The 12454-nt window shown below is 41.4% G+C and overlaps 1 protein-coding gene across 1 annotated transcript in view; it reads right to left on the bottom strand.

Moving 5' to 3' along the window:
- The window catches only part of LAMB4 (laminin subunit beta 4), a 113123-nt gene that overhangs the window by 62288 nt on the left and 38381 nt on the right, over positions 1-12454 (bottom strand). Inside the window, exons 14-15 of the mRNA XM_004602100.2 lie at positions 2361-2546; positions 422-537 (exon numbers count right to left, since the gene is read on the bottom strand). Of these exons, the coding sequence (XP_004602157.2) occupies positions 422-537; positions 2361-2546 (302 nt within the window). The remainder of the gene's footprint in view (positions 1-421; positions 538-2360; positions 2547-12454) is intronic.

Raw genomic sequence — 12454 nt, forward strand, 5'->3', positions numbered from 1 at the left:
TTTGGGCAACACATCTAGGTATTCCTTTTTTTTTTTTGCTTTTTGGGTCACACCTGGCAATGCACAGGGGTTACTCCTGGCTCTGCACTCAGGAATTACCCCTAGTGGTGCTCAGGGGACCATATGGGATGCCGGGAATCGAACCCAGGTCGACTGCATGCAAGGCAAATGCCCACCCCGCTGTGCTATTGCTCCAGCCCCACATCTAGGTATTCTTGTTCTCAATATCCTCCTTATTTGATAAAAGACAAAAATCTAACCCATGGAGTTATTAGGAAGAGTAAATAAAAAGCATGCATTACCCCTCAATAAGTACTTAATAAATGGTATATTTTCCTTCCATTTTATTCATGGATACAAATAGTTGATATACAAATGAAATTCTAAAAGATAATTATGATTTCAGCAGATTCAACAATACCTGGAAGAAGCTGGTAAGGTAAACGGTGAAGGCTTTGCCTGTGGGGTCTTATGCGAACAGTGCTTTCTTCCCTCAGAGGGGTTTATTATGATCTGGGCAGCCCAGTCAACTGAACTCTAGATAGGAAGACAGAAAATCATGTCATTGTAATTCCAAAAGTGAGTTATTCATGTACAAGCATACGAAACATATACCTATGCATATGCCATATAAATCATATCCATATCCATGAACACATATAAAAACTATAGCTATGCAGTTATACATGCCCTAGCATGCACAAGCATGTAGCTAATGGAGAATGCATACAATCAAATTTACAACCCATAACCACCCAGAAAATAAAATTTTGGAACTGAAAGATTCCTAGAGGTTCACCTCCAACCCAACTCTCTGTGTCTGAGAAAATATTCGGGTAGAAAGAATATTGTTTCTATAGATATAGTTTGTGGAATGGGAAAAATTTAAGCTGGTGATAGGTCTGACTGTCAAGCCATATCTCCCAAGGTGTTATATCCCAGAATCACAATTCAAAGAAATAAAAATATAGAATCCCTAAAGAGTTTATCTGTGTTTTGCATATTCATGTGTTATGTGAATCATGCTATTCCATGTTACTTAATAATGATCACATTTGTAGTTATATGTATATAAATATATATGTCTATATTAAAACCTGTGCTATTAACTACACTCTGGACCTCAGAGATGTGTCCTCTCTATGAAAAAGTCAATATATACAAATATGTATATATATGTATGTGTATATGTTTTGGGACCACACCTGGCAGTGCTTAGGACTTACTCCTGGCTCTGTGCTCAGGGATCACTTATGACAGGGCTCAGAGAACCATGTGTAGTGCTGGGGATCAAACCCTGGTTGGCTCTGTGCAAGCAGATACCTTCCCCACTGTACTATCTCCCTGACCTTATACAGAAATGTTTTAATGGCTTTCTTATTATTAGGTAAAAGTTCACTGAAATCCCTTGAACTTCATTTGTAAGTTAAAAACAAGAGAATTGTGTCATATCAAAGCAATTCTGGTCATGCAACTCAGTGCAAGGTTTCACAATGTCCCCAGAGAGATTTGGGGGACTCTAATATCATTCCCCAGACTCAGATCTAGAAAATAGTTGGGGACTAGATAGTCTGTGAGGTTTCAGATTATCAAAGAAAAGATTATACAACAACAACCAAAAATATTCAGAACTATTGTTCTTGATCAAGTAATTTTTTAATTTGAATTCTATTCTCTCTTACATTTTTTTCTCAGAAGGCAAGTTGAAGGAGTAGTAACAATGCAGTGGAAACAAGACTTATAGTCTGCTTTTAGTTTTTTCTCTTGTCTCAGGGATAATACTAATGCAAACAAATGCTTTTTATGCATCCATAAGAGTCAATTTATGCATATGTTACTTCTTTAGGGAAAATAATATTCCAGTAGGGAGTATTTGCATAACTTTAACTATTAATTGTTTTTACACATTCTGTTATAACTTTTTTTTTTTGCTTTTTGGGTCATACCTAGCGATGCACAAGGGTTACTCCTGGCTCTGTGCTCAGGAGTTTCTACTGGCAGTGCTCAGGGGACCATATGGGATGCTGGGAATTGAACCCGGGTTGGCCGCCTGCAAGGCAAATGCCTTATCCGCTGTGCTATTGCTCTAGCTCCTCTATTATAACTTCTTTAAACCAAACTTAAGTGTATACTTTTAGCTTTAGCTTCTCTTCATAGAAGCAAGCAAGCATGTGTGTGTAAGACTCACTGTGTTGCATTAAAATCTTTGGGAAAGAATTTCATTTATAATGCTCTCCAGATGTTCACTTTTCTTGCGAATCATTATATGACCAACCTGTGTAACAGGACTAGAATGGAAACACTTAGTGTGAGAATGCACTCAGCTTTTTACCACTGAAAAAATTGGAGTTAAATGATACCTGTGCTTCATAGCGAATGGCAATAGCAAAATCCATGGGATAGGGAATGTTGTTGATGATAAATCTCAGGCCATTCCCAGGGAGAATCTTTGCAAACCCAGGGCCTGACCATGTTACAGGGGTCCCTGGAACAGGCTCTTGGAAAATAACGTGAACAGCAGACACCTGTTCAGAAGCTGTAGAATCCTAAAAGGAAAGAAATGGACAACACTTTGCTTATATTCAATGCCTGGAAGAGTTCAGAAAAGAAAAAAAGAGAACAATTTAAACACACGTAAAACACAACATGTATTTCTTAATCATCTGAGATATAGTTAAATCATTCCAAACAGGATGCGACCCAGAATACAGCCGAGAATAATGTGCTGAATCTGCAGCTCTGGAACATATTAGTTATATAGAATGATTGATTTGAAAGCACTGTCATGGGAAACCACTTTAATTTTAAGTTCCCAAGTGCTAATGAGCTGAACAAATTCCACACTGATGACTTTGGGTTTTCTCACATCAGATAATGGTGTTCTAGCCAAAATATGGAGGGAAAGAAAATATTCCCAGGCCAATTGGATGGATTCTGCTTAATTTTATGTGACAATGAGAAAACCCACATGGACTTATTTTTTTAGCCATTTCTTCCGTGCAAAAAATGGGAAATGCTTCTTTATCTGTTCAGGGAGGCTTATAAGTACCGTTCTCCTAAAGACAGTTGATTTACATCCCCGAGAGGCTCTGTACTGGATGTTAGCCCTAGAACATCTGGACCTTGCAGATATAACACTTCTTTAATGACTTCTGCCTCTGCCTCTCCAAACTCATAGCCTCTGCCTCTTAATACTTTTAGCTTGTATTGCTGCAACACTCTCCTGGCTGTTCTCTCCACTCTTTCCCAAATCCAACACACATTACACACAGCTGCCAACAAGTATTTGAGATGCCTTCCAACTGCCAGCAGAATCACGCCCAAATTACTTAGCCTGGAGTTCAATTGCTCTGTCATCTTCCCCCAAGCTGCTCTTCATTTGATAAAATGCTTATTTAGCTATACTCCAATGTCAGTCTCCAAATCAGGAATGAATTAGGAATGCAAAAATGACTAGGACAGAGTGCCTGCCACAGTTCAGACTCTTGCTTTGAGGGAGAAGTATAAATAAGAAATCACACACACACAACTAGGCTTCAATAGACAGAGAGGTCTGTATACTCATCTGTGGACAATATTTTTCAGACATTAAAAATAATAGTCTTGGGTCAGAGAGGTTGTTAGTTCAGGGATAAGCATTTGCCTTGCATGCAGCTGACCTTGGTTTAATCCCCTGCAACACATATGGTACTGCGGCACCTTCAGGAGTGAACTCTGAATACAGAGCAATGAACAGCCCTGAATACCACTGGATGTGACTCAAGGACCAAAATAATAACAAAGTAAAGTAAAATTAAAAAATAAAAATTAAAGTAAAATTAAAAAAAGTCTCGCATATGCAATAGACCATTGGTCTTCAGTCATCACTGGTCCAAGGATAGTTCCAGTCTACAGCTGCAGAAAGGTTGAAAAGCTGGTCTACCACCTTGGTTATAACTGTTGGTTGTGGATCAAAACAGGTACTGGTTTGAAGGTGTGTAAAGGTTGAAAGATGCTGCTTTAGACACTGTAGATGCTTCTCCCAGCCCCTAATTTCCTGACTGGTGCAGCCAACCCTCACTGCTATGTATGTGGTATCTAAGAGCTCACAATTGCCTTCCTTCTCCAGATGATCACCCTCTTCCAGCCTTTTTCTCCCCCTCCCCACAGAGGAGCTTGTGGCCAATCATTGATCCAGTGATAGAAGAACCTAGTCTTCTGGTCTCAAAAGGTCAGGGAAACTTTACCTCCAGGCTGTGCTTCTGAGCTTCTCTGTGGACCTGTCTATGGCTGATTTCACTGAACCCACATTCTGAGCTACTTCTTCCTCTTCCCTACTGTTTTTCCCACACTCAGGAAGTATTTTCCTGAAGACCACTTCCTTAACAAATCACAGGTACATGAAACCCATCTTAGACTCTACTTCTAGGGCACCAGACCTGAATGGTCAGTCCCAGAGAGTACACCTTATGGCAGAATGAGTTGTGAAAAGGAGGTAACGAAAATCTGCTTAGAGTCTTGGGATCAACTGCAGCACACTGAGGGTGAGTTATCAATTCCCCCTTTTTTAAACTTCCCTGAGAATTGTGACCACTATAATCCTCTGGAGCAAAGTGAATTTAAGATGTGTATGTGCAGGGTCAACCTCCTGGGCAGGCAACTTCTGTAATTGTGCCAGATCCCACTCTCAGAAGGGTCCTGTGAGTGGTTTAACAATATAGTGAATCATTGTGAAGTAATAAGTTGATCTTTGAAATTGCTTTGAAGGTGAAGTCTCTTGGGACAATGGAGAACACATGTGAATGGATGAGATATATACAGGATACATATTTGCCACTCAGTTCACATAAGGTACACACATATGTGCACACACATGAGCACAGGATTCAGCTGGACTTATAAACTGTGGACTTATAAGCTGTGCAGTCAGACTTCAAATGAGTATAAAAGAAGCATGTCACATTTACAGCTCAGTAAAAGCAGGACGACAACAGCTCCAAGAAACCATGCTTTCTGTTCCAAACTGAAGTTGATTTGAAAGTAAAAAGAAGGAAAAGCATTCTAAACAAGGAACTCAATCATAGCTTTTCTCATTCATGTTAGTTCCCTGCAGGTGAGGAAATGATGTGAGGAAAGAAAGAGAAAGCGGGAAGTCCATTATTATGTCATTTTCTTTCGATCCTTTGTCATTTATCAGTAAGCTAAAGATAAAAAACCCAAGTGCCCAAGAACAGATAACTGGTTAAAGAAATTTTGGTACATTTACACAATGGAATACCATGCAGCTGTTAGAAAAGATGAAGTCATGAAATTTGCATGAAAATGGATCAACATGGAAAGTATCATGTTAAGTGAAATGAGTCAGAAAGAGAGGAAGAGACAAAGAAAGATTGCACTCATCTGTGGAATATAAAGTAACAGAATGGGAGACCAACACCCAAGAATAGTAGAGATAAGGACCAGGAGGTTTACTTCATGACTTGGAAGCTGGCCTCAAATTCTAGGGGAAAAGGCAGCTCATATAGAGAAGGGAACACCAAGTAAAGGGTGTTGGGAGGACCAGCTCAGGTTGGGAGATGCAAACCAAATGTAGACTATAGATCAAACACAAATGGCCACTAAATGCTTCTAGTACAAACTACAACACCCAAAAGGAAAGAGAGAACAAAAGGGAATGCCCTGCCACAGAGGTGGGGTGGGGTGGGGAGAAAGGGGGTTGCTGGGAGGGATATTGGGATTATTGGTGGTGGAGAATGGGCACTAGTGGAGGGATGGGTACTTGATCATTGTATGACTGAAACGCAAGCACAAAAGTTTGTAAATCTGTAACTGTACCCCACGGTGATTCATTAATAAAATTTTTTTTTTTAAATCTTAGGATATCAAGAAGTTTTAGGGGCCAGAGAGATAGTACTGTGGGTAGGACTTTTGCCTGCATGCAGTCAACCTGGATTCAATCCCCAGCATCCCATATGGTTCCCAGGAAGACTAATTCCTGAGTGCAGAGGCAGAAGTAACTCCAGAGCACTGCTGGGTGTGGCCCCAAAACAAAATATATTTATTTAAAAAGCTCTACAATAGACTGTTGAATTAGTATTGTGTGGCATTTTCATTGTTCTACTAATAAAAAAATACATACAAATATATGACAATGAAATGCAAATTGAGTAACTTTAGTGATTCCACATGTTGTTAAATGCTTATATTTGTAAGCATTTTGTAACTTTAAAATGAATTGTTCAAGAATGTTTTTCTTTTTTTTTTGCTATTGTTAAATGTTGTTTTATTTTTTTAATTAATAGTTTATTTTTAATTAGTGAGTCAACGTGAGGGTACAGTTACAGATTTATACATTTTTCTGCTCATGTTTCTCCCTTACAAAGTTTGATAACCCATTCCTTCACCAGTGCCCATTCTCCACCACCAGTAAGCCCAACATCCCTCCCCCCCTCCCCAGTTCCATCTCCCCCCACCCCACACTGCCACTATGGCAGGGTATTCCCTTTTGTTCTCTCTCTCTAATTAGGTGTTGTGGTTTGCAATAAAGGTGTTGAGTGGCCATTGTGTTCAGTCTCTAGTCTATATTCGGCCCGCATCATCTTTCCCCCACATGACCTCCAACCACATTTTACTTGGTGCTCCCTTCTCTGAGTTGCCCAGAATGAGAGACCAGCCTCCAAGCCATGGAGACAACCTCCTGGTACTTATTTCTACTATTCTTGGGTGTTAGTCTTATAGTCTATTAAGGAATATTTTTCTTTACTTATAACATTAAATAGCAAGTAAAACATTTCTAGTTATGAAAGAGGCTATGGAAGAAAGTATCACTGTATCACTGTATCACTGTTATCCCGTTGCTCGTTGATTTGCTCGAGCGGGCTCCAGTAATGTCTCCACTGTGAGACTTGTTGCTACTATTTTTGGCATATCAAATACGCCATGGGTAGCTCGCCAGGCTCTGCTGTGCGGGTGAGATACTCTTGGTAGCTTGCCGGGCTCTCCCGAGAGGGGCAGAGGAATCAAACTGGGGTTGGCCGAGTGCAAGGTGAACGCCCTACCCGTTGCGCTGTCGCTCCAGCCCAGGAGGAAAGTAAAATCTTTAAATTTTATTATTTTCAGTGACTGTTTCCTCTCAGTTTTGAACAAAGGACACTGGAATATTTACTTTGCTGCGACCCTGGCCATGAGTCTGAGTATGCATGCAGAGGTTGGATTTCAGTCAATACTGTTAGAGTTCTATTAGGTCCTTTAACTGGGCCAAATAACCTCCAGATCTTGGGATAACTAACTGATAATTCACCTCTGCTCTTCTCTCTACTCTGCTTGTTTGTTTGTTTGTCTGTTTGGTTTTGGGGATCACCCCCAGTAGTACTAGGCCCTATTTTTGGCTCTGTGCTCCGGGCTTATTCCAGAAACGACTTGTGAGATCATATGGTGTGCTAGGGGTTAAACCTGTGTTGTTCTGTGCAAGCACCCTATCTGCTGTAGTATGGCTCCAGCCCCTCCACCCTGCTCTTGAGAATAGTTTTGGCCGATGAAAGCCACTTGATCAAGGAGTTCTCTGCATCTGCAATAGCAGACTGTTGGCAGGCTGACTGACCCGTGGGTCTCTCTAGGGATCAACTATTTGGTGCATTTATGCAATACAATTTCTGAGAAAATCCGATCATGGTTAGACTCCACTGCGAGCCCCACCGCCTATGCTGCCATCCAGACTCCCCTGCCCAGTGCTCCCTCAATATAGCACATGCATTGGATCTTTTGTAATCTCTGCTGCCAGGGAACACACCCTAAGACAGGAATGCAGTCCTTGCACAATTACATAAAACTGAAACAAAAATCTCACCCCAAGATGCCCTTGTTCTATATTCTGTTACCCTAAAGTAGCCCAGTTGATTAATTTTATGACCTAATTACTAATAGGCATTACCTGCAACTTAAAAATCACTGGAACCTGGAAAGGGAAACTATTAATTATGTTCGGTTGTCAGTCTAGGCAATATCAGAGAGAAGAAGGATCAGATCTTAAAGGATGAGTAGAAGTATTGTGAGTAGATAATATAAAAATGAGCCTTTGGGACAAGAGAAAGGAGAGTAGATAGTGAATGCATCCAGTGGTATTTCTCAAAGTGCCTCATTATCTGAATCACTCCGGATGCTCAGCAAACAGGTAGATTTCATGGCTAGCCTCAGATTCTCTGACAGTGCCAAAGGGGGAGATTTGAGACTTGGCCTTGTAAATTCTCAGGGCAATATGGTGCACAATTAAAATTGGAGGCTCAAACCTCTGTCGCAATGAAATTAAGGGGAAACCAGCAAAGGGCTTCCATGGGTCTTAGGCAGAGAAGGGTAGAGAATTCAAGAAGGGTCATGAGCCTGTCACTCGGGAGAAGAAACCAGGGAGAGAAGAGCAAAGTCACCCAACCATGAACCTGGAGGGAGGAATGAGCTGCGTGGGGACTTCTCAGACCCTCTCAGCTGGAGAGAGAGAGAGTTCCATTGGCAGCCCAGAGAACTCTTCTATAACACTAGAAGAGTGTCTAGCTAGCACACTCTGACAGGTAATTTTTGTTTGTGTACATGGCTCTCCACCCCCATCCTGCCCTGTCCCCTCCCCAATCTCGGGATAGGCTCTATGTCTTGATACTTCTGTTGTCATTTATTCGGTCTTTTTCTTTCCTTTCTTTTAAAATAGTTTTTGGACCACACTTGGCGGTGCTCCAGGTTTACCCTGACTCTGCACTCAGGGATCACTCCTGGTGATGCTCTGGAGACCAGATGGGACGCCAAGGATCGAAGCCCTGTTGGTCATGTGCAAAGCAAATGCCCTGCCACTGTACTATTACTCTGGTCCTCAATCAGTCATTTTATTCCCTCAATAAGGACTCCTTCTACATGCAGAACAGCTTGAGGAGCTGCGTTTGTGAATTAGACAGTCAACTACTGCTTTCATTTGTTTTGCCAACGTGCCCATTCTTGTCCAGGCACACAAGTATGTTTGATAAAGACTCCCTATAAAGAGCAATCGAACCAACAAACAGGCTTAAGCGGCCTTAACCTCAGAGGAGGATTGCTACAGAGTATTCCCAGACATTCGGGTCCCCTTGGGTCGACTCTTCCTCCAGAAGTCAGTTGAGACAGGACCCGGTAGCACTACCCCAGCACAGATGTATTACCAAAGAGACGCCAGCATCTCCCCTTCCTCTGCAGCTAGCAGGACCACCTCTCCTCAGCACCATACCTCTCCTACCAAAAGTGACAAGGGAAGGTGACCTCAGACTGCATGACTCCAACAGCTCTCCTAATACAGCTTTCTAGAGCCTTTCATCTTGAAAAGGAATAGAGCTGTTGAAGTTGCTGCAGGGACTCTAATTCCGTTCATCAGGGTTCTTCGTTTCCTCTGTTCTATCCTTGACAGCAGATGAGCTTACAGGATTCTGTGTAGATTGTCCTGACTGTTTATGGCAGGACAGACCATGACTGTGAAGTAGTGATTTACCTCGCTCTGCTCACGAGCATGTGTACTTTTCTTCTGATTGCTCCTCAGCACTATGTTTCCTTTGTCCACTATGAAATCACTGCCGTGTGGTTGGAAGTACATATCACATGTTGGCAAAGCTGTCGTCAATATCTTAGAAAGAAAAGAAAGGACATTTTAAGAGTCAAAGACAAGTTCCAATGATACCTTAGTTGAGTTTCAGATTTTATAATTTAAAACAAATCATCAGTCTTTTTAGTAACTCCAGAAAGAAGTCATGGAGGTAGTCTCTAATTGTTTTTCTTGAAAATGGGAAGTCTGGGTGGTGGTGTGACCTTTTAGTTTTTTGTTTCTTTTGTTGTTTTCTATAAGGGCCACAACCAGTGTTGCTGAGGTCTGGGCAGGGTCAAGCCATGCACATATTCAGCGTGTGCTCAGCCGCTCCAGCTATCTCCCCGGTCTCTGGTTTTCCTTTTTTAATGGGTATGACATCATTGAAATGCTAAGCTAGGAAAACATACTCTGTGTGTGTGTGTGTGTGTGTGTCTGTGTCTGTGTCTGTGTCTGTGTGTTTAGTCTTTTTAAGAAAAATCACAAATGCTGTGCTTCCATATTAAGTTCCATATTAAATTCTTGAGAAGTTTGTAGAAAATCCAAAAAAGGTATGGGCCAGAGACACAAACAACTTATTAAAGCATATTATTATTATAATTTTTTTTTATAGATTCCAAGCCAATTGTTCTTGGTTCTCAGTATACAGGAGTTGATCTTACCAGCTCTTTCCAGAAATTGTACCAGGATAGCCTATTTTTAACACAAACAAGTGCTTCCCAAATGGTATATAATCACCCAGAAATCTTGTTAACATGCACATCTGACTCAGGAGGCCTGAGACAGGGCTTGAGATTCTGGAAATCTAATGAAGTCCCAGCTGACACTCTACTTGATGCTGAGTGCTTAGTTCCACGAGACTGCTGTTCCCCTCCCCCCCAGCTTCCAGTCAAGCTCCAGCTTGTTACTTGTACTTCTTATGGACTGATTATAACTTGGGTTTCCATGACCGTTGGGCTTGATAACTAGGATGGCTCACAGAATTCAGGGTAAGGCTAATGTTTAGAGGAATCTGACATAATAAAAGGATACAACTAGATGAAGATAATGGTGACTAGAATTTCCAGATGTGGGAGCATCTGGCCCTGTGGAAGGCGGGTATGCCACCTATCTGGTAGCATAGGTGGATTCATCACCCTGGATGCCCTTTGAAGACCACAGTAGCAGTGTCGTCCCGTTGTTCATCAATTTGCTCGAGCGGGCACCAGTAGCATCTCCATTGTGAGACTTGTTACTGTTTTGGGCATATTGAATATGCCACGGGTAGCTTGCCAGGCTCTGCCGTGTGGGCAGGATACCCTCAGTGGCTTGCTGGGCCCTCCGAGAGGGATGGAGGAATTGAACCCAGGGCTGGGCCCTCCAAGAGGGATAGAGGAATCGAACCCAGGTCAGCCATGTGCAAGGCAAGTGCCCTACCTGCTGTGCTATTGGTCTAGTCCATACTTCTGAAATTTTTCATGGTGGCTTTGCCACATGTAGATACGCTCAATTATTAACTCATATCTCTAGAGCCCCTCCACTTCTTTGAGAAGGGGGCGTGGAGTTGAACATTCCAAGCTTCTAATCAGGATTTGGTTTTCCTGGGGGCCACTCCCTCCAAGAGCTTACCCAGAGCAGCCTCAGAACAAAAGATTTTGCTATCACCCAAGAAATTCCAAGGGGCTTAGAAGGTACTAGGGTCAAAGAGTAAATATGGGGGAAAAAAAGATGCTCCTAGAAAGCACTTAATTATAAAGTTTAAAAAAAGAAAGAAAGAAAATTAAAAGAGTCTTAGGAGCTTCATTATAGGAATAAGAGGCCAATCAATCTATCAATGTATCTAACTCTTATTCCATAACAGGGCCAAAATATAAATCATAATAGTGTTCTATTTTTCTTTCTGGAGTTCACATAATGCCATTCTCTCTCTCAGTCTCTGTCTGTCTGTCTGTCTGTCTGTCTGTCTGTCTGTCTGTCTGTCTCTCTCTCTCTCTCTCTCTCTCCTTGTTATTGTCATAAAGATATCTGGAAAAGTGCAATCTTGCCTTTTCCTACAACATGGACATTGAATAGACCTTGTTTAACAAATTAAGTCAGGAAAAAGACAAATACCAATCATCTTACTCATATGTGATAATATAATTAAGCAAAGCAAGGGAAGAAATAATGTTTCTTGAAAAAAAATCTTCTCTCACCATGAGGTTACCAAGGTCAGGGTTGGGAGGTGAGAACTGGGCTGACAGAGTGCTATGGGCCAACGCAGAGGTTTATTGGCAGTTTCTTTGGGTGTGGTATACTCCTAAAATATGTAAATACTTATGTTCTTGGAAACAAATGTCACCTAATAATTTTTGCATTAAATAAATAAAAATCTTGACCAAGATTCCAGATATATGAGCATTTCATTTTGAAGCTACCCACTACAGATGTGCTTTGGTAAAATATAAGCCTCCTGCCCCAGTTACAGTCAGAAAAAGAGGAAATTCCAGGCCTTTAGGAAGCCCTTCCACCTTTCCCACTAACAGTATCTGGGTAAGGAGAAGATCTCTGGACCTGATTTAGTCACTGCAACTTAGAATGAGTTCCACCATTTTCTATCTGAATCTTGTCTTCAAAATTCCTTTCCACATGCTTCACTGTTCCTATACTTGAAGACTTCAGCTTGAGAGTTTCCAGAATCAACATGACGTGTGTTTGCTCATGTTCACAAGACTTTTGAAAACACAGAAGAAAAAAAAATCCTGTGACTTCCAGGAAATGACAGAGGCGCCAAGTGACATTTGTAATCACACCCTTCTGTGAACATCATTGACGTCAAGAACCGATAACCTGAGCTTAAGGCTCCAGAGAACACTTTCTGCATTTCCTTTATGTACTTTATTCATTACAGAGATCAATGAAATTTTC

Source organism: Sorex araneus, chromosome 1 (genome assembly GCF_027595985.1).
Source record: "Sorex araneus isolate mSorAra2 chromosome 1, mSorAra2.pri, whole genome shotgun sequence".
Lineage (NCBI taxonomy): Eukaryota > Metazoa > Chordata > Mammalia > Eulipotyphla > Soricidae > Sorex > Sorex araneus.